Here is a 23,284-nt window from a genome sequence, read left to right as displayed (position 1 = left end):
GGAACAACGCGAAAACCTCCCACCAAACACTGGTTGCCGATGCACCTCACTCAGCCAAGCATGATGGGTAGTCAGAAATGCGCAGAAGATCAGCTGTGAGTCGTGGACGTGCGTGTGGAACGGAAAGGAAGAAGTGGATGCAGTCTGATTGACGGCAGAACAGTGGAACTAAATTACTTTTCATTTCCTCACCTCAATTTATTAGAGGCAGCCCTCAGGGGGGGAGGTCCAACATGTATATGTGACTGGGCTGGAAGATGAGTGAAAAAGAGCAACAGAGCCCTTGTTGAGTTTCGCAGTGTTACCACGGTGGTTAATTAGTTTTCAGAGGGATGTGAAACCTCAAAAGAAGCCTCATGAAAAGGAAAAATGCTTCGCACTGTCCTCTAATAACCTCGAAACCTTCGAAAGCAGTTTAAATTCTTCTGCTGTACAGGACTTTAGGAATGCGGCTTTAACTTGACCGGAAATACACTGTGATGCGTCATTATGAGCTACGTACTTATTTGTCTGCTTTGCACCTGAAGTGCAGTATTTTGGGGGTTATTCGTCGCATTGCTCAGGAAATGTTCCAAATGTGCCATTCCGGTGCTGCTATTAATGCGTAACCCACATCGAATCTTCACCAGGCGCGGTTTCAGCCCTGGCTCTCAATCTGAGGTCTGCAGACCTACAGGGAAACATTAAGGGGCTTCCTGAGGTCCATGTATTTAAAGCTGCACAGCGCAATGTATCTGTTGGTACGTCCAATATCTATTTTCAGCCAACACTTAGTTACTAAGGAACTAAGGAGAGGACAGAGGACGGCCTGAAAATGAATGAGTTGTTAATGACTTGCTCCTGAATAACTATATAGTAGTTAAGGATGAGTTGCTAGAGAACAGACTGGGAGATATTGTATTAACGAATCATTAGGTAATGATTAGTTAAGTAAGTACCTCGTGAATCAGAATAACAACCGCGTAAGTCATTCCCGATTATTCCTGAGCGAGTGGCCACTCATTCATCGCTGATTACTTAATAATTAGTTACTCTGTGCACCCAGTGGTACATCATACTGAGCCGTTACAACGTGGTCCTTCATTACTTTACATGATTATCTGACCATTACTTTATGGAAGTTTTGAATGGACTTTACAACTAATGCATGATTAGTTCTTTTACATTTAGTTTTTTTTAAATTACATTTTAAATTACATTTTAAACTGCGGTTGAAACACTATCCTCCATTTCTAACTAGGTGGTGAATGTAAAACAAATGCAATCTAAAAACAGTGTGTCCTCTCAATTAAATCAAGGGAGTTGAGATACATACAAGGTACCTCCAAATCTAACGACCGGAAATGTGATGACAATTATTATAGTATCATTATTGTAATTGCCAGTTTCACCGGTGACCTGCTGACCTTTCCTTTAGCACGCCCCATCTGGCCAAACTGTGCACTTACACAAAAAAAAAAAATATAAAAAATTGAACTGAAATTTAACGAGGACACTCACACTCACCAGAGAATGGCGCCTTTGGACGCTCCATGAGCTTTACTCTAGCTTCACTCTCCAGGGCGTGTCAACTTTGTACACAAGAAATCTCACCATCGAGAAAAGAAAAGGTGACGTGGATTTACAGCTGATCTCTTCCATAGACAATCTCAGCAGTTACAGAGCATATTTTTCAAGCAGCTACTTTCCAGTACCATTTGAAACCGCCAGCTTGCATTGTTGTAATTTTTTTTTTTTTTAATCACATATGTTTTATCTGATTGCATGAGCACTTCTGCTCCCCAGGCAGCAGTTATCAACTGATTCTAGCCAGAATTGCAGACACCTGAGGAAGTCACTGAGAGAAGTTCTGTCTATGTATTAACGTGTGTTTGACATTGACATACGAAAGGCTCCAGTTTGTCCAATTAACTGAACTAATTTTCTGTTTCCAGGTGACTCAATGGGTGCCTGCGTGGTGTTTGGAAGTCCTGGGATAACTATATATTATCTTTTACGTTGCTTAAAAGGAAGACGGAGAGGAGGACAGAGAAGCGAATGGTAGGAAGGAAAAGATAAAATAACTCAATCAAACCTGTGGGAAGCTTCACGACAGTCAATATCATGGGCTGCTTCTGATCGGACTGGCTTTAAATGGAAGCTAATGCTCTACATGAAGAGGAAAAGACATTTCGGAGTCAAATGAAAGTCACCTTCGATTAACAAACAATAAAAAAGGCCGGCTGTTAGCAGACATGAGCGACAACGCGAGCTCCAGAATCGACACCCCAACAAACGTATCTCTGAGTCCCAGCGTCGCCATCTCTGAGTCGCTGGAGTACAAGACGGTGTCCGTCTTTCTGGTCCTGCTGGTGTGCGGTGCGGGCATCGTGGGCAACATCATGGTGGTCCTCGTGGTCCTCACCACGCGCCACATGAAGACGCCCACCAACTGTTACCTAGTCAGCCTGGCTATAGCCGACCTGACGGTGCTGGTGGCGGCAGGACTGCCCAACGTGTCGGACAGTCTGACGGGCACGTGGATTTTTGGCCATGCTGGCTGCTTGGGGATCACCTACCTTCAGTACCTGGGCATCAACGTGTCCTCCTGCTCCATCACCGCCTTCACCATGGAGAGGTGAGGATGGACAAACAACCAACTGCAATTGTTCTCGGTATAGCTTTTGCTGGCTTGTACTGTTTTGAGTTGTCACTGGCATTCATTTGACTTTTGTTAGAGAATGCATTTTGCTTAGGTTTGGACGTGTTTGACTCCCTCACATTGTTTACCTTGTTCACATGTAGAGCATACTGTCAGTGATGTCATCTGATCCAAACCAATGGTCTTGGCTTATTTTGATTTAAAAACAGTTGATGTTCAAGGAGTGCACTAGTAATTTTAAATGCTTATATAGGTCAAAAGACATTTAGAAGTCTCGGATAAAAGAATTGGTTTTAGACATCTATGGTATATACAGCCCCATCTGTGACCCCCCCGAGACCGCCCTCCCAAGAAGAACGACAGCATCAGCAAGTGCCCCAAAACAACATACGCTCGAGTGTCACTGCCCTCTAGTGGCTGTAGGAATTAGGACGGGAGCAAAGGAGGAAGTGGTGTGACATTCCGTGTATGTGACATTAGTGTGACATTCCAAATCCCTGTAGGGAGGAGGTCGGGCCGGATGGATGGGTCAACAAAATGTGGAAGTTTAACACTGGAACTCTGTTTGTTTCTTGTTTCCTACTGACAGTCACCGCCCGTTTATTTGAACCTTGACCACGATCAACCACCTCAACCACGTGTTTATTATTGTAACCACGACAACAAAGGTGCCCTAACCTTAGCAGTAAGTGGTAGCACTGGTAGTCATTTTTACCCAAACCACTAAACAGCAAAGAAGAGGAGCAATTTTAGCACGACAGTCTATGAAAATATAGGACCTGACTGTTGGTTTCAACCTGGGCAAACATCGAATCCATCTGGGTAGAAAGCAGACATCTGCGAGAACACAAATACACAGCACTCTGGTACATGCAACCCGCCGCTGCTTTTTTTCATTCATCTACAGTAGTCTATCCATGCAGATAGGAAGTGAATGGAATTGAATTTGTACTGCAATCTTGAAAACATTCAGCGACCAAGAGACAGTGCTCCAGTTACTCTGGATGAGCCTTAGAATGCACAGCTAACAATTCTAATTGGAAGTACGTTCTACCAAAGAAATAGTTACTATGAAAACTGTTGGATTATGGAACTGTTTTTGGATTATCCAGAGGAATTGGGGACATCAGTAAATATAGGTTTCCAAAGGTGTTCACCTCCACTGTATTGAGGTGGACGCACAAATTGAGACCAATATCTAAAATCCTGGACAAATAAAACAAACAAAATTTCCCAAAGCATGCTGGCACTCATTGGTTTCCATTCATCTCGCTAAATCATGTAAAGAGATTTAAAATTCTTAGGTAATATAGAATCAGAATCAGAAATTATACAGTACCGATGCAGATTCAGTCCGTTGGCCCCGTCCACACTGTAATGCAGCTGGAACTGGAGATTGATGATTTGATTGGACAGCACTGTGCTAGACTAAACAAAATTACACGTTTAAGACTGTTCAACCATTTTTGCTGTATGGAAATAAATGGAAGCCAATGGCTGAGTGAAAGGTACAAAAATCAGACAAAAAAAAAATAAACAGCACGATACAACTTGGAAGATGTTTGACAGTAATGCCAGGACAGGAGTGCAACAACATCCCAAACTACTTTACTTTACTGGTCCTTTACATTCTTGCACATAATCCACTTTATTTAGGACACTTCTAGGACCTAAAAGTCTAAACTTGACTGATCACTGTTCAAAACAGTCCAGACCAACAGTCCCTATATTTTTCAACTTTCATGCCAACTGCACGCTTTACGTAGCATGCATAAAAGGAGATTCCCAATTTAACATTTAGCGACAGAAGAGGCGCCATGACCCAACGTCACTGCTCTTAGTGGTATCAAATTACCGACAGATTGTTAGTTGGCAGTTAAAATATTAACACCCACGGTTAGTGTGAACTCGTGTTTGAACCCTCCATTTCTTCTTTCCATGCAGGTACATAGCTATCTGCCATCCAATGAAGGCTCAGACAGTGTGCACAGTGTCCCGGGCGAAGCGGATCATTGCAGGGGTTTGGGTCTTCACCTGTGTCTACTGCATGCTGTGGTTTTTCCTGGTGGACATTCAGGTCAGAGGAATCTATATTTTCCATTGAACTCGTTGTGTTGCTGATTTAAGAGGCTTGGGAGTACCCTTCATTTACTGATTGGAATATAAGGCAGAGGATAAACGGTCGTGTACTGTGGCCACAATCATTTTCTCAGAAAGAGTAAAAATACATGGAATGAAAGTGAAGGGGTACAAATATGTTTTTTATATATATATGCATATTTACTTGGCAAAATAGGAACACACTATAGTAAAAAACAATGACTATAGTGCCCTTCACCGGACCATGACCTCATGCTGGTTCAACTGCAGGGAAATGTGAAAAGCTTCTTAAGAGCTCCGCGCAATTTCTGAGAGCAGTATTACTGTTTTGAGAAGCGAAAGATGACTGTGCGCATCTCAACCCAGCGAGCCACTAGCCACCGTTTTACTTCTTCTCTCAGGTCAGCCAGGACGGACACGTGCAGTGTGGCTACAAGGTGAAACGGGAGCTCTACCTGCCCGTCTACCTCATCGACTTTGCCATTTTCTACGTCATCCCGCTGCTCCTCGCCATCGTGCTGTATGGCCTGATAGCGCGGATCCTCTACCTCAGGTGCCGTAGAAGCCCTTTCAAACCACACTGACACGTTCACGAATGAAGCTGTAATTATTTAAAATTTGAACTGAGCTGAGTACTGCTCAAAAGCCTGCGAAGCCTGGGTTCACTCTCGCTACCCTCGTCAGCTTTGTTTTCCCAGCAGCCGGCTGGCAGGTGTTGTCAGTGGAAAAAAAAAAGCTCTGATGAACACACTGTGCTCGGCACCAAACGGCAGACAGACAAAGTTAGCAGGTAGCTGGTGAACACAGCGGAGCATCTAGTCTTATTAGTGTACGCTCTGACGATGGGAAAAAAAACCCAAACAAAATGGATGTCGATCAAAGCATTTTTGACATTTCTCGCACTATTAAGATTGTTGATGGACAACCAAATTTGCACAAAATAAGAAACCCAAGTGATGGCTTTTGTGCTGGTTGATTGATTTTCTGTTGTAGTGGTGGTGTTCTAATAGGTTGTTTCCTCCCCACCCTGACAGAAAATCAAATTCTGGAAAAAAAACAAAACAATGAATGCTCAGGCAGTTTGAATCCAAAGATCTGTTGTTGGCATTAAAAAACCCTTTAAGAAACCCTGCACGCACATGTTAAATCCAATCATGGCCTTGTGTCCCTTCAGCCCTCTGTCCAACCATCCTGACACTAGCGCCACCACGCTGCATCGGAGCTGCCGGGAAGCCTCTGAAGCAGGGAAGGGGGGTCGCCAGGGCGGCCGGCCAAAGAGCACGCTTTCCTCCAGAAAACAGGTCTGTGCCTCATCCCACATTACCCCCCCCCCCCCCCACACACACACACACACACACACATACCACTTTTTACTTGTCTTTTCTGTCAAGTAATTGCCATGCGATAGCTTTGGTCACATTTGACCCCAGTCTTGTCTTTGGCTGTGTGTGTGTGTGTGTGTGTGTGTGTGTGTGTGTGTGTGTGTGTGATCTCCTGGGAATATAGAGGCCATTGCCTCTTAACAGCGACATGATGATGTCTCTGCCCTCTTGTTGGCTCTCTGTCCTGGCTGTTATGAGGCCCTGAGGGGAATCATGGCCATAATGGCTATTTTTCCTCAGGCCTGAGTAGTCAAAGAACCTTTTTTTTTTTTTTTACTAAGAAAGCCCTTTCTCTCCCAGATCGCATTGGTATTGCTCTGCGGTGCTTCTTTGTGTCCGTGCTCTTGGATGTGGAATATATGCTCTCAGGCCTTTTGGTCATCATAAGCCTTCATCCATTAAGGGAGCGTTACGACAAAAAAAAAATTTTTAGTCCAGAGGGAAATAGTTTTGTATCCACATTTTGTTCTTTCAAAAAAGTTGAATGCATTTGAAAAGCCAAAGAACAAAAGCAATTGAAGTATCTGTCTCTGAAGGTATTTTTTTTTTTTAATAATTTTGAATATTTGAACAATAAGAAAAGAAATTGGCGTATACTTTTAATGAATTTCTTTCAGATTCACCCAGGTAGAATTGCAGAATTACTGTGAACACAACAGTTGAGCCAGAGTTAGCTATATAGGTAGTTTACATCTGCGGTCCCTGGGCAGGGGATATATATAAAAAAAAAACAATACAGTACAATACGAACAATTAAATGCAATACAATCAGCAAAATGTACAAACGATCTCATATAAAACAACATCATGCAAAATAGACATTACACGGAAAACAGTTGGTTCCGTGCAAAGGTTCAGATCAATGATCACATTGGTTTGTCTCGAGCCGCGTTTTAAGTGCTGCTTTATAAGTAATCAAGCTTTTGAGCGTTATCTGACACGCTGCTCTGACTGAGCGCTGGTCGTCCGGCAGCATTGTCCCTGCAGAATGACACACATTGTTTAATTAGCGGTGGCACGAGAATGAATTCATTTATACATCAAGCGCATGTCTGTAAAACAAAGAAGACTGTCAAAGGTCAATAAATTGTCCTTTAGAATAATGATGGTGAAGGCTTGAATTTATCAAAAAAAAAAAAGCTTTAGCGTAGCAGCGGCTAGAGGCAGCTGATAATCTAATATGTCTGAAATGCATTTTAAGCTAGGTAGTTATTACGTTATTACAAGAAGACCAAAGCTGCCACCCCCAATGCTTCAGTATGCATTACATGAAGCGCTTGTCAGATCGTTTAACAGCAGTTGAGACCCCCTATCTGAGCGTGGAATCGGTATAATAATATACAGAATTCTTGGGAGAGAAATCAGTCTGGCCAACCAGATGCAACCACAAAAAGGCTACGACTTGCCTTTTTTTTTAAATCATAAATTTAATTACAACACTTACTTCTGCATGCAGTCAACTATGCATTGGCCGTTTTTTCCTGTATCCCTCTATGTTCCTACAGTGCTGTCTGTTTGGTACCCCACGAAGGGTCCCTTGATCTTTTCGCTGTTTTTATGGACTGTGATGACTGTTGTCTTTCGAGTCACATTCAAAAATGTGTAATTTTATAATTTCTTTACTTTGATATCAAATGTATTATGCAATTACATAAGTTGCATAATACATTTGATATAGATCTGTGTTCCATTTTGAATTAGCGCAGGCAGGATTTATTTTCAGGGCTAATTGGCTCTGCTGTGCTACAGTCTGTCAGCGCTAATCTGCTGCAAAAATGAAAAGAAAAAGAAAAATCTGGTGCACAGCTGTTTTTGGGCGAAATTTCCACAATTAACACCTCTGTACTCATTTCAATCACAAAATGGAACGATGACTTGTCCATCGCTCCCAGCTCCGACTTCTGTAAAGTCTGTAAAATTGTGTTTGTAATGACCAGGGCCCTGTTCTCCAAACGTGGCTAATTCAGGCTAACACGCTGTTATCAGGCTAAAATAATCCTGTTCATTTTCATCCGGCTAATTTGATTCTTTAAAAGCAGTTGGAGGATTGAGTTGTTCATCCTGGGTGACGTTTTCTTGAATGCGTTCGTATTTTGAAATAAAGTAAAAATGAGTAGAGGGTTGAGACCGTGATCAGCACTAAGCCAATCATATATAGCTAGTGTATAATGCTCATGGCATCGCACGTTGCTTGACAAACCTTTCTGTGTCCCGAGGACATAATATGGATGTGGAGCGAGAACCGAAGGCTGACTTCAGCTTTCAATGGTCTCCTAAATATTCTTCATGTGGACAGGGATCATGATTGGGGACATGATCTAGAAGTCCTTATTTTTGTTTCGTGGCTGGCACATAGGGTGTCCCACCGTATCACAGCACAGGCTTTTGGTTTATGTTGATGCCTTGTACCCCACTGGTTATTTTCAGCTGGGTAATGGAGGCTACCCATGCCTTGAGCAGCATACATCCATTATTACCCCATATAAATTGCCATTGCGGGGAAGGACGGAGGAGCGTTTCAACAAAATGCATGCCAGAGCCCGTTCTATTATCCAACGTACTGAAGCCAAAATTCTCCTCTGAGGTTGCCTCCGCCTGTGCTTTCCTTCGCAATCTCTGCCTCAGCCATGAAGATGTAATGGAGGAACTGAAGCCCCAACCTGAAGACCCTGATCTGTCAGATGAGTGGGGGGCCAGATGAGGGGCTGGCCCAGGCGTCAGCACCTTGTCACCTTCGGCTGCCACTGAGTGACCATAGCTATGCCTTAATTTAATGTTTAAACCCTTTCGTGCAGATATCACAAATGTGTTTTGTTGTTATATACAATTTCTGTTCGACATATTGGTCTGACATATTTTAGGCTATAAAAGAAGTGAGCGTAGCCACGGAAACGTCACCCATTGGTTTGTGGACTACCATTTTGAATTCTCCAGTTTGGCATTTTGGCCGTCCCCATCTTGGTTTTATATAGCCAGAAGTGACCATATTTGGACAAGAGGGTGGAGCAGGGGATTTGAGAACCTGAGGACACTATGCAGGCCTACCCATACTGGTATGCAGTATGCACAACTGAACGACTCTATCCTAATTGACAGGTCGCTGTGGTAGTGACTTGTCAATCAAAAGATAGCCACGCCCTATAGCATACCCTAAGTCTATTTTTACCCATAATGGGACCATCATTTACTAAATGAACATCATGCTGTATTGAAGAAGGCTTGAAACTAGAGACCGAGACCATAAACTCATGAGCAAATTGTTTAGTGAGGTAATACATCAAGTGAGAAGTCGGGTCATTTTCTCATAGACTTCTATACAATCAGACTTCTTTTTGCAGCCAGTTTCTGTGCCTGAGCCAGTTTTGGGTAGTCCCAGCTCCTACGTAGAAGGTGAAATAAAACACAAGGTATAATTTATATATATGATCACATCTCTTTAATTAAGTATTAGTAATGAATACAACAGGAATCAACCAGCATTTAGGCCCCAATAGCCTGTATGCAAGGGCTTCCAAGAATAAAACCTTCACCCTATATTTTTTAATCAGCCAAAGATCATTTGTGAAGTAGGTACCTTCACTCTGTAACACTATTGAGTATACTGAGTGTTTTTGCATGTCCAACAACACCAAGAGAGCGATACATCTTCTCTCTAGCAGATCGTGTCAGGTCAGTTTCAGGAGACTCTCCCAGAGATTCTCCCAGTCAAACCTTAATTCATATCATATCAATACATTAAACTGATCCACAATCTACACAATATTGCCATTATCAATGTATGACAGCCATACACTCTCACCCCCAGCACTCTGCTCACTTCCCCCAGGCCATGTACTTTCTTCCAACTCCCCAGACCTGCCACCCTCGAGGCGTCCACCAGATGCCCTCAGACTTTTCCCCCAGACTTCCTCATTAACCTGTTCTCACTTCCCCAATCAGCCCTGCAGTCACCTGACCTTCTGCTTCTTCACCTGCTCACCTGTTCCCACTTCCACATCAGCCACTCACCACATATACCAGCCCAAATCCTTTGTTCCTTTGTCAGTCACTTGCTTTGGTTTTCCCTTTGAAGTTTCGGACACTAGGACCTGGACCTACTTGCCTGTTAACCAGTCTACCTGCCTGTAGGATTTACTTGCGCTCAATAAATCACTGAATTGCACCAGCTTGCCTCTTCTGTTTGCGTTTGGGTCAAATCCCCATTGCCCTGCATAACCAACCGTGACACTCGTTGGTAATCAACATTAACCTAACATTAGGATGGAGAATGTTGGGTATTCTACTGTGTGGTGCCACTGGGGTGCATGTGTGCGCTATTATGCATGGCGCAGTGGCTGGTCATGGAACCCTTATTGTTTCATCTCGTGAAGTGTTTGTGTTGTAGTACCGGACAGACCCAGTGAGGCACAGACAATACCCCGCTTTGCCCTTATCCCGCTAATGATAGGGTCAGTCCTTTCGTGACAGATGTTATTCATTATTGTCGTCCTTATCAGATCTAACCTCTTAATTTTGCTCTCAAAGTGCACCAGATTGATGCATTTAACTTTAAAACGTACAAATTGTTCTTCCGGGGGAGCGCGTCCCCAGACCCCTGTAGATGTTCCGAGTCCACCCACCACAGTCTCACTAAATCCTGTCGAGTTCCTGTGATACATGTGCATCGACAAAGTTAAGCAGTCCTGTTTACACTGTTACACTTACCGCTCCATGAAGAGAGAGGGGTTCCTTCATGTGCTGCTTTGTTAACTGGCGATTCCGTCGGTTGTTGATGAGCCACGCTGGGAAGAGCTGTGGTTCCGATGTCGAATGCAGTCTTTGCTGTGCAGTGTTCCGATGGTGCAGGTCTGAGGAAACCAGTCACTCCTTTGTTCTCCTTGCAGAGTTAGCAACTCTCCGGTTCGTTGGATTAACAAAGTGTGGTGCCCGAGGGTGACTTGAAGTGCCCCTCTCTTCCTGGATGCACAGCAGTGGCTACTTTTCATCTCTTTTCTACTTTTCGCATCTGTTTTCTTATTCATATTCTTATTAATAACAATAATCATAATAATAAATACGAGCTAAGCCAAGTGCTTTATATATGTATCTGCCGTTTCTGACCAGGAAAACGAAGAATGCCTTCCATTTGTTTTTCATTTTAGGATTTTGAAATGAAAATCAATCATATCTCCAGACCTCCGTAGATGATCCAAGGTCCACCCATCACAGTCTCACTGAATCCTGTAGAGATCATCACAAGTTGTGGAAGCTGGAGAGAAGCCTACGATGAGTCCTCTCAACTGGTGCATTCCTGACAAAGCTGCTTAAGGAGTGTTTGCTGACGTCATTTCAAACTGAACTATGAGATCTGTATTATAATCAATCACTTGCTGTTACCAGGTGGAACCATAGGTGTGTCCTAACAAACCAGAAAGTATTATTCCTGGTATTATTATTATTCTAAAGCAGCATTTATTTATGTTTTTGGCCACTTGGGGGCAGTGGAAACAAGTTGTAAACACAACAATGACATATTATCGCCGTATAGAGTTTTGAACTTGTTAGCAAATGACACATCCAGCAAATACAGAGCAATGATTACATTCATTTGGAGTCATGTTTCTGTCCAACTGGTGAATGTAAGTCCAATATTGATTTTGCTGTCCGCCCATTCTTGAGGAAAAAATATATCTCCACTATATTCACCAGCTATGTGCTAACTTTGTCTGTTTGCCGTTTGTTGCCGGGAAGGTAGAGTACGGTGGGCTCATCAGAGTTTTTCTGCCAAAAGCCAATTTTGCAGTTCCTAAAACCAAAACAATCAATGGGTTTTGAATGAAGCTAAAAGCCTCTGTAGAGATGAAAGGAACTACATAAATGCAAGTGAGACCTTTCCCATTGCTCATCTTTTTCCCCCCCCACCGTTCATATAAATGCTCCTACCGTAGTGGATTCAACAATAACCCTTCAATTTAATGGGTCTCGAGTGCTGGTACCTTCCCATGCAACCTTTAGCGTATTAGGTTGTTTCCGTGTCACTGTGTGCGTGCCTCTGCGTGAACACAGACCTCAGTGGGACTGAACTCCCATGTGAGAGCACAAAGAAGATCCTAATCTCGTGTGTTCAAGGGACTCCCATCTAGGAGCAGAGGATTTGCATAATGTGATTTGGGATTTACACTGAAGTGTGCTTTAACACTGTGGATGATTTTGCTCTTCAGTTCTTCAATAGGCACTTCATGCTCATTCAGTCAGCGTTTGATTGGCCAAATCAGCCTGATAAGAGTTTGATAAACTTGTGTATGCCAAAGAATGGCACTTGATAATGATGGTATGATTGGAGATTAATACAGAGTGGTGTGAGATTGCTGTATAATTTTAATTTTTTCATGTCTGTGATCTCCTCGAGTGCACGTAGAGGAAGAGAGATGGGGGTGGGGGGCGCTTGGTCATTGTCGCTTCTGCGAGTCGATAGCGATCAGAGGCTAAACGCGAGTTCCCTTGCTCAAATGATGCTGGATTCAATGTGGGAGGATGCCGTCGTCGGCAAATAAAAAAAACCGGATTTGTTTGTAATGCTGGAGTCAAGTATCCTGCCGCCGCGTAGTTAGTCATAATGTGCATATTCAAAATGTCACATTGTCTCATTATCACAGAGCAGAGATCATTAGAAAGCTCTCCTCCCCTCCTCCCTCGTGTTCGATTAAATGCTTCGTTGTTCAGAATTGAGCGGAATTGTTACGGCACAGTGAAGGCGGGTTGAGAACTTTGAAATGGCCACGGATAGACGGATGGATGGAGTGGGTGAGGCTGGGAGGAATACGGTACACACAGATAGTGGAAGGGAAGGAATAGTTGGCCAATGGCAGACTTATCCCGAAAGCCTACATCCGGCGAGTCAGACTAGGCACCAGACTCGAATCCGAACCCTCAGATTTGGTGACCAACCACTGCTCTCAATTCCACACACCCCGCTGATAACCAAAGGTGGTCAAGCATTTTCAGTTCTTAGTCCTTAAGTGTGGGATAGTTTGCCACTAACCATTAGATCTCCCCCTTCCATTGATACCTTAAACCTTTGACTTGCTCTGTTGCCCTTCGTCCCCTCTCCATTTCAGGCTAAATGTTCTGGTCCATATTGGGTTGTGAAGAAGGTGTCGGATCAGAACTACGTGATAGCCTCTCTGAATTGTAGGTCATGTACTCAGCTGTCACGTTAATGAATCCGAAGCTGCGCTACACTCATCGATCAGCCAATCAGGAAGCGCAGTTGCCTGATGCCCACCCTGCTGGTGGTCAGCGGAGAGTCCCCCTGCAGTCTAGGCCTATAGCAGCATAACCAGGGGCTGGTCCAGGCAGTTCCTGAGCCAGCCCCTAACTATAAGCATCACCAAAAAGCAAAGTTTGAAGCCTACTCTTAAAAGTAGAGAGTGTGTCTGCCTCCCGGACCCAAACTGGGAGCCGGTTCCACAGGAAAGGAGCTTGATAGCTGGCTCTGGGCTCTGGACTCCTGTTCTGCTTTTGGAGACTCTAGGAACCACAAGCTAACCCTGCATTCTGGGAGCGCAGTGCTCTAGTGGGGTAACAGGGTACTATGAGCTCTTTAAGATATGATGGTGCCTGACCAGTGAGAGCTTTGTAGGTCAGGAGAAGGATTTCTATTCTGGATTTTACAGTGAGCCAGTGCAGCAAAGCTAATACATAGACATATAATAATAGCAATAATCCAACCTAGTAATCCAGTAACAAATGCATGGACTAGTTTTTCCTGCATCTGTTTGTGACAGGATGTGCCTGATTTCTGCAATGTTACGTAGGTGAAAGTTTGTTTTATGTTGGAGTTAAAGGACATGTCCTGATCAAAGGTTACTCCTAGATTTTCTTTTACGGTGACACTGCAGGCCAGGCCAATGCCATCTAGAGCAACTATATCTTTAGATACCGTGTTTCTGAAGTGTTCAAGGCCAAGTACAATAACTTCAGTTTTATGTGAGTTTAACATCAGATAGTTGCCATCCAGGTTTTTATGTCCTTAAGGCATGCTTGAAGTTTAGCTAACTGATTGGTTTCTTCTGCCTTGATCGATAGATACAATTGAGTATCATCTTTATTTACTTTTATTTGCTGGAGGGCCGGATTTGGCCCATGGGCTGCCATTTGCCTACCAAAAATTCTTATCTTAGCTTTCATGGACTTGTAATGAACTGTAACCATGCTTCCTCCCTACAGGTGACTAAGATGCTGGCAGTGGTGGTGATCCTATTCGCTCTACTGTGGATGCCCTACCGGACTTTAGTTTTGATCAACTCCTTTGTGTCGACGCCCTATCTGGATGCCTGGTTCCTCCTGTTTTGTCGGACATGCATCTATGCCAACAGCGCTATAAATCCAGTGATATACAACGCCATGTCTCAGAAGTTTCGCTCTGCATTCCGCGGGCTTTACCGTTGCCAGCGGCCAGAGGGAAACCAGAGGACGCAGTCGATGACCCAGACTGGCTTCAGCACCATACGAGACCCCCAAACCTCCCTGGCCAATAGCAATGGAACCGATGAAAAGGCAAGGAGTGCCATCCTGAGTACTGCCACTGATATGACTGCAAAGCAGAATGGAAGCGGTCATCAGGAAACGTCAACAGTCACTGGCAAGACAGCTGACCATCCCATCAACATCAGCCGAGCTACTTTCAACTTTGGTGTGGATCCACCTGGTGATGACGAGTCGGATCGGCCTTCATCAAATGATACCGCAGTTGATTTTGCAGACAGTAATACAACAAACGATCAGCAGGAAAACTTGTAAATATTTCCATATCACCATAATGTAGGATATCTATGAATTTGTAAGTCCCAGTTTGTTGAAGAGAGGCAACATATGCTTTATTTATAGCTATTATTATTATTATTATTATACATATTATACATTTTACCCTCCAAAAATACACAATGGACTGGTTCTCTTAATGAACCAAGACTATAGTGACGTGAGACAAGACATGAGTTATTTTGACGTGACCCACTTTGGTGTATCTTTTTAACATTGCCATCACTAATTCTATGACTGTTTCCATGCTTTGTCATCTGTCATGCATCCTCCAGTCAACTGTGATTCATTGCTGAGGTACAGTATGAAATTAAAAAAACAGAGTAACAGAGTTCCTGTTAGGAACAACTTTAAAAGAAAAACACTTTCTCAAATTGATTCTCAAACAATTTTGAGAAAGCAGTGTTAAAGGTCAGGTAAGGGGTAATTCATTGTGATCCACTGTATGCACTGTATATTTAGACATTTCCGTTTTATTATAGGTCTAACCTCTGGTCACATGGTGATCAGAGGAAGGAATGACAGGACACGACATTCCTTTCTCTGATCACAAATAATCCAAATAAGATCCTGGACTCTGGACATCTCTAAGAATTCAACAGTTAAATGTAAAAACATCAAAGAGGATGTTAGATGTTATGATGACACATAATCAGCTTTAATTGGGCCGGAAACTGACCGGTCTCTTCTTGTTTGTTTGTTTGTTTGTTTGTTTGTTTGTTCCTTTAAATGGATTAATCTGTCACGTGTAAACTAGAGTTTGATATTTTTAGACACTTTTCCTTATTGCAAAAGATTTGGAATACGTGCTGGCTGTTTCCACCTTTACTGCATTGTTGTCAGGATGCTAAAGCATCAAATGCAGTATTTACAAATATTTTTTAACAAAAATACAATATTGGCCAAATATGTGTCATCCGACTATGCCATATGCCATCAGCTTAAAAACATGACAAAAACATCTAATATGTGTAAATACAAACTGATTCTGAGATAATTATACATATAAACCTGCATCAACTCAAAAAACACAATTATTGTTATGTTGTGCCAGTATTTTGTCGAGGAATACGCCAGAATTTGGGGGAATTTGTATGAAAGAAAATGATGGCCATAAAGTTACGAATCTTAAAAGCAACTTAATATGTACTTGTGAAACCGAATCACTACTAGCTCTGAAATACTCATATTTTTCTTTGAAAACCATCAATTTTTTAAGGCTCATTTTGTGTTGAGCAATTTCAGAAAATGTATTTTTAAAAAAGAGAAGAAAAAAGCAATTTCAATCCAGCATTACCATATTTGGGACTTGAATTTTCCACATTTCAGTATACAAATTAAGTGGTATTTAGTAGCGATTCAATTTCACAGTAAAGTATTCAGCAACTTATAGATAAACCTTTTATTTAATCAGCCGTCATGTTGTCCGCTACATTCTTGGTTCTGTCATGCTAATACGTCAGCACCTTACTTTACAAATTCTCTTGAAGAACATACTGCATGTAAATATGGCCATATGTTTTTACTTTTTTTTTCTGGGGGGGGGGGGGTTTCTGAAATGCACTCCTTGCCTACATTGATCCTGTTGGATCCTCATTGGATTTTTGACATAATTAGCACACAACATTTATTTATGCTCCCAAAAGTTCACTTTTACGGGATATTTTAGCTTTTTCCAAAATGTGTCATGTGTATGTAGCGGTGCTGATGTTTAAAATAAATAACATTTGCAGACTTATTGAAACTTAAAGCTGCACTAAATGATTTTCGGATATATTAGTTCCTCAGCTGCTAAGTGCTCCACGTTGTTGCTAACATTTTCTGTCTATGGTTTCTTTTGGTTGAAAACGGAGTTTCACACTTTTTTTGCTATATCATAGTAGAGCAAGTCATTTGGTGATGAATGAATTATGATGTTAATAAGTAACCTTAATGTGTATATTTCATTGATTGTAATTTTAAAATCTTCTATTTCACTATGTTTATATATGTCCTGATGTGTGTGTGTGTGTGTGTGGGCATGCATTGCTTAAAGGGAGTTAGCTATCAGAGGGGAGAGTACATGAAAAGAGGGAAATGCAATTCAAGTACAGCTGTCTTCATGCAGCCTCTGATACTGATACTGCTAGAGAGATAACAATATTTCATTTTTTAATACACAGGGACTCATCCACTTATTTCTGTTCAGTGCACTCAAAAAATACACCTGGGAATGACTTCGATTGGGTATTGTATGGGTATGTTTTCCTTTTTGGATAATTACAGTGTGTGGTTTGGCAGATAGTAGCACTGTGGAGCTCCCTTATTTAGCCCCGGAGAACTGCCGGTTTTGTTGTGTTTTCAATGTGCTGTAATCCCGGATTTTCAAATGTATTTATTTTTCAAAGTGAAAGTGGCTTTATCTGCGCTAAGGTGATGTTTTATTGTTTGAAGAAATATGCAATATGCTCTGGTCTGTGGTTTCATGGTATGCATGTACAGTACAGTGGCTGTCTTTCAGTGTTTGAACTAAAGTCAATAAAAAAATTCAAAAAAAATTGATATCAGCCTCACTGTTTACCATTCACTCTCTCCTACAGCTGTGTCGGAGCTATATTAACTTGCTTGAAATGTAATGTATTTGTCTGACCACGATTGTTCAGTTTTAAGTATTACAGGGAGTGATACCAGCCCAAGGTGTTGTTTGCTTGCCCCGTAACTCTGGAACCCATAGTGTTACACCACACTTGCTGTTACCACCAGTAACCACAGGTGTCGCTAAATCAACCACGACTGAAAATCGTAAAAGGATTGTAATTTAAAAAAATGCTAACGTGCTTAATAAGTTGATTGACAGCACTCCTCCTCCCTATCCCATGACTGTTGTTTTGGGGTGACTGGGACGCCAGTGAGGGATCATGTCCTTTTCTCTCTGCTCTAGCAACCCCTGTTGGTTGGTTGGTTGGTTGGTTGGAGTGTCTGTGCAGAATGAGGCGGGATCGCGGCTTTTGGTGAAACCTCCTGATGACACCCTCGTGAAAAGAAGTGTCTATGTGACCCCGTGGCGGTCTGCACCCTCTGACACAGTGCTGCTGTGTGTCTTAATCAGGGTTAAGACAGGGTTGAGACACACATAGAAACTTGGAAACATGGAAAGAATGTGAAGCTTTGGGTCAACATGCTGATTTTGATGCTCGTACAATAGAAGTTGAACCAACTAATTGAGCTAAGGACTGGTTACAAATATATATCCACTAATCCAGATAAGACAACGATGTGTGGTCTTTTTATTTAGCAAATTAGTTTATATGCCCCTTTCAACCTGCCCTCCCCTTTTGCTCCATCTCTCAGGAGGAGACAAAGAAAAAAAAAAATCTTATCTTTTATTGTCTTCATTCTCAATCAAATAAATTGGAACAAAGAAAATAGTTAAGGAAGAATATATCTAGGGTGGGCGGAGTGAAGTCTCGCACCGTTCACATCTCACATCGACGGCTTCGCTAACTTTCGAGCCGCCTCGTCCCGGGCGAGCTGGCCGCTGGAGACCAGCTCTTGGCCCTGCCTTTCGTTCCCGAGCATAGAACCATGAGAGAAGGCCCAGAAAACACCCACATTTCAATTGAATCCTGAACCGCGCTGAACGTGCTGAAGTCCCGCCACCTTTGAAAGTAAGGGTTCTAACGCAACAAGACGAAACTTTTTGAATCCTGCACACCCAACCAAGTGGGGGGTGTCTGAAGATGCTATCATGCAGCTGCATGCTGAGAGAGGGTCTGGTTCGAGCCGAACCGCCACGAGTGAACGAGGATGCCCGATCGAGCTCCAGAAAGCTGGCCCGAACCACATGCGACTCCTTCCTCCCTTCCAGCACAGCAACCTCACTAACCGTCTGAACCACCAGGGGAAACCTTACTTTTCCTGATAGTTGTAGATCACTAAAAACCTAATTTAGTGTTAGGGATAAGATCTCCCTCCAACACAATCATTCACTTTGTGGTTTCCTGTGTTAACCCAAGTCTTGCCAAAGTCATCATTCAGTGCGTCCGTCGGTATAAAATGGTCCTCATTTCATGCATTAATTGTCTTTCATTGTATTCACGATTTCATTTTTGATTTCAAGATCCCATTCCACCCTTAAAATACATGAAATCAAAAAGTGTCCAAGTGTTAAAAAAACATGTGCCTTCCCTTAATAAAACCATTCAGTTCCTCTGCTGTTATACATGGGAGTACTTTCTCCAAACACTATATTAAAAAGAGATAAAGGTCTGAAGGAGTTACAGGAAGTTGGATCCTTATCACTTTTTTGAAGCAGCATTATTGATGCCTGGGTTAAAGTAGTGAGTGGTACCACCCACAAGTGACTCATCATACATAGACAGAGGGTTTGGGGCCAGCTTCTTATGGAATTTTTCTCCCTGTATAGAGAAGTCCACCTTAAGTGTGTCCGTACATTTGACCATATTAGAAGTATCTAAGGGAAATGTGTAAGAAGATGTACACATGGATGAGTAAAATGATAGGTTAATATGCTTGTGCTCTAAACATGTATGGGATCAGGGTTAGGGTTAGGACACCGGCTGATGAGTATTCATGTCATTTCTTTAGCAAATGTTTTGTTTGGTAACATTTCGGGGCGTGTAGTGGGATCGACAATTTGAACTCGAATTAGCAATGAGGGCAAATTAGCATAAGACAATAGCCAGGTGAAGAGGGCCCTCCAGTGCCTTTGCTGTGGTTTCAATATAAGCTTTGAACTTGGGAGTGACAGATGCTCTCTTCTACGCTACAGAACTGCAGCTGCCTCCACGAGGATAAAAACCTTCCGTCACCGTGGATACTGATAAGACACCTTACTGAGCTGTTTTATTGAAGCATGCACATATCGCTTTAAGACAAAGCAATGCAAGGTCAAAATTATATTCCATTTTATTTTAAAAGAATGCTCAAAATCAAAGTAGGGGAGGCTGAGACATCCTGACTTTAAGTCGCTGGGGCTCAATCTCCAAAAACAGCACAGCCGATAGGGTTTTCCTACAGGGGTTAGGCGTTTGTGAAAGGGCTGTCAAGTAAACTTATCACAACACATCATGCTTGACCAAAATGAGCCAAAATTGACCGGTGGCCTCGACATTATTATGCGCAGGGGTGTTATTACATTTAGTGCCAGCACTGGAAGAAATCCCGTTACTCGCCATCTCTTAGGGTCACCGCAGCACATACACGTATGTGGGTGTATGCTGGGAGATTGGGCCTCTGGATAGGGGTACTAAAGAACGAAATGTGCACACCAACTGGTTTGGAACTGGGCAAACAAAGACGGAGCGACAGATGCCGCAATGTTCAATACACCCCGCGACACCAACATAATGAGTAATGTCACCAAAGGTCACGGCGTTTACAAAATTGAAGAGCGTCGTTCCTCTGGGGAGTATGAACGTGTTCGATTTCAAGGCAATTGTGTTATTTTCTTGTGCACAAGTGAAGCTTTTAGCCTCACGGTGGTGCTAGAGGGAAAAAAAACGATTCATCCCCAGTCGACCATCAATATCAAACAACAAGCTGAAATTTCAGCCTGACGATGGCAGTAAATGAATGGTCACCAAGATAATTGGGACATGTCTTTTGGGGGGGCTGTGAATATCCATTCTAGATGTCATGTCTCACTCTGAACCAAACTGTTGGAAGGACCGAAGAGCAGACTCACTGACGTCGCCATCCATGCTGCTACACTGTCAGCAGGGCAGTTGGTCCAACCACATCATTGTCCCTCCTAAAAGATCCTGGCTGAAGAACCCAGTGTGGGTTGCATTTCCTTCGACAAAGATCTTGCTTTGTGACCTTGTCTGGCTCGGTAGTGATGGCTGTTTCTCACGGGAGTTTCTCTCTCTCTCTCTCTCCCCGGAAGGAGATAGGCCATCGAAAGCGTTGTTTCATCACCTGGGAAAGCACACAGAGAGAGAGACAAAGATATAAATAAAATGCTGCAGGGTGACAGGGCTAGATTGCGATAAGAAATAGATGAATTCTGCGTGTGTGTGAGTTTTTGGTTGGTAGCCCCACTCTGAGGAACTCATCTGTTACTATTGCTCACTATTACTATTATCTGCCTCAGCTGTGTACACTCCTGCTCACACTGCCTCTCCATTTTCCTAGGCCCCTTCACTGCCACGCCCACCTGCCCTGCAATCACCTCATTATTCCCCTCACCTGAGCGTGCCCCGCCCCTCTTCAGCCACTCATACGGTATATATATATATGCTGGCCCAGATCCATTGCACCTCTGCCAGTTTGTCAAAGGCCGCCTTGTGCTTCTGAGTTCCAGCCATTTGTATTTGTGTCTGATCCTGTCTTTTTTTTTCTTTTTTTTCCCTTGCCCTTCTTGGTTGATTTGTTTGCCTGTCTGGTCTGCTTTCCTGAGGCCTGTACCACGAAGCAAGTTCACCATACCCAGCATATTTTTTTATTTTTATTATCCGACGTCGCTAAGCCTAAAAACCCGCAATCCAGCTTAGTTGTCACACAACGGCGGTTATCAACTAAGTCAATCCAGGTTTTCCCAATCCAGCCATGAGCGCAGACACGTCTACTGGCAGCGGAACTATAATAATAGGCAAATACGAAGACGTTGAACACATCATCCAGGCTAAAAGCAACACAGCTGTATGTGTAAGCGCCTTTAATATCCCTGCCCCATCAAGGCTTTAGTGCTTCAGTCTCAGTCGGTTGTTGCATGACATTGGTATACAAAGGCACAGTGAAATGGCTTTGACATACAGCTCGAGAAGCTGAAACAGATAAGCAATTCCCAACCACAATCTATATCTCTCATGTAAAAAAAAACCAAAACGTAAAGGTAAAGCCAAAGGGCTTAGCCGGTCTCTGAACACTCTGCCCCCTCCTAAGAGCCCCCGTCGCGATCCATGCACCGAGCTCCGCCGGGGATCCCTCTGCGATTGGTGGTGCCGTTATCGCAGTGACTCACAAACAGACGCCGAGTCAATAATGATAATAATTTAATATCAAAATGTAAAAAAATGACAGTACGGCATACTTGTGCGGAATCTGTTTTGATTTGTGAAAATGGGGGGGGGGGGGGGGGGGGAATCTTTTATCTATCAAATATAAAATTATAATTCTGAAATCCTATCAATTCTAATAAACATATTAGAGAGCAAACGTGTAGTGAATACTGCAGCAGAACACACAAGGCATGTGGAACACTAGTGCTGGTCTGCATCTGCTTTGTATCAGAGATACGACATGCAGTGCGAGGAGGGATGATTAACACTTTCGTGTTTTCTTAGGCTGGCTCTCCGACATCGCAGGTGGTAGCACAGCTCATGCATGATTTATATGCTTATTTATATATGGTACATGAGTATGAATACTGCATGCTGCTATGCGTAGCAGGCCAGATTCATCTCTCCTGGAGGTCTAGAAAGATTCTGCTACATCAGTTACGATTTTCCAAGAAGGATGTATTCTCAGCTGTCAGCCGCTGCGCTACAGTTGTTCATATTGTATAGCTGCATTTTGAAATGTACAGAAGTTTTGTTATTTTAGCTGTTTTAACGAAAACATATTCAGGATACAGTTATATAATCAATATGGGCTTTAAGTGCAGACTCTCAGCTGCAATTTGAGAGTATTCGCATCCAAATTGGAGGAAGGGTTTGGGAATTACAGCTCTTTAATATGAAGCCGCCTCTTTTTCAAGGGACCAAAAGTAATTGGACAGTTGACTCAGAAGGCTGCATGGGCTCGTCCCTCGTTAACCTGTCATCAGTTAAGCAGTTAAAAGGTCTGGAGTTGATTCCAGGTGTGGCATTTGCATTTGGAAGCTGTTGCTGTGAACCCACGACATGAGGTCAAAGGAGCTCTCAATGGAAGTGAAACAGACCATCCTTAGGCTGAAAAAAAAGAAGAAATCCATCAGAGAGATGGCAGAAATGTTAGGAGTGGCCAAATCAACAGTTTGGTACATTCTGAGGGGGGAAAAAAGAGCGCACTGGTGAGCTTGAGAACTCAAAAAGGCCTGGAAGTCCACAGAAGATAACAGTGGTGGATGATTGCAGGATCCTTTCCATGGTGAAGAAAAACCCCTTCACAACATCCACCCAAGTGAAGAACACTCTCCAGGAAGTACGTGTTTCAGTATCTAAGTCTACCATAAAGACAAGACTCAATGAGAGTAAATACAGAGGGTTCACCACAAGGTGCAAACCAGTAATCAGCCTCAAAAATAGAAAGGCCAGATTAGACTTTGCCAAAAAAAAACATGTGAAGAAGCCAGCCCAGTTCTGGAACAGCATTCTTTGGACAGATGAGACTAAGATCAACCTGTACCAGAATGATGGGAAGAAGGAAGTATGGAGAA

At 42.9% G+C, this 23,284-nt stretch overlaps 1 protein-coding gene across 1 annotated transcript; it reads left to right on the top strand.

The window, feature by feature from the left end:
• The first annotated feature begins 2,234 nt into the window (after nt 1-2,234).
• trhr2 (thyrotropin releasing hormone receptor 2) lies at nt 2,235-21,884 on the top strand. Its single transcript, XM_070907096.1, has 7 exons — nt 2,235-2,617; nt 4,586-4,718; nt 5,143-5,294; nt 5,916-6,042; nt 14,332-14,869; nt 21,061-21,150; nt 21,811-21,884. The coding sequence occupies exons 1-7, from the start codon at nt 2,235-2,237 to the stop codon at nt 21,882-21,884; spliced, it is 1,497 nt and encodes a 498-aa protein (XP_070763197.1).
• Nucleotides 21,885-23,284: the final 1,400 nt, after the last annotated feature.

This window comes from Enoplosus armatus, chromosome 6 (genome assembly GCF_043641665.1).
Source record: "Enoplosus armatus isolate fEnoArm2 chromosome 6, fEnoArm2.hap1, whole genome shotgun sequence".
Taxonomy (NCBI): domain Eukaryota; kingdom Metazoa; phylum Chordata; class Actinopteri; order Centrarchiformes; family Enoplosidae; genus Enoplosus; species Enoplosus armatus.
This window is presented reverse-complemented; position numbering and strand designations above follow the sequence as displayed.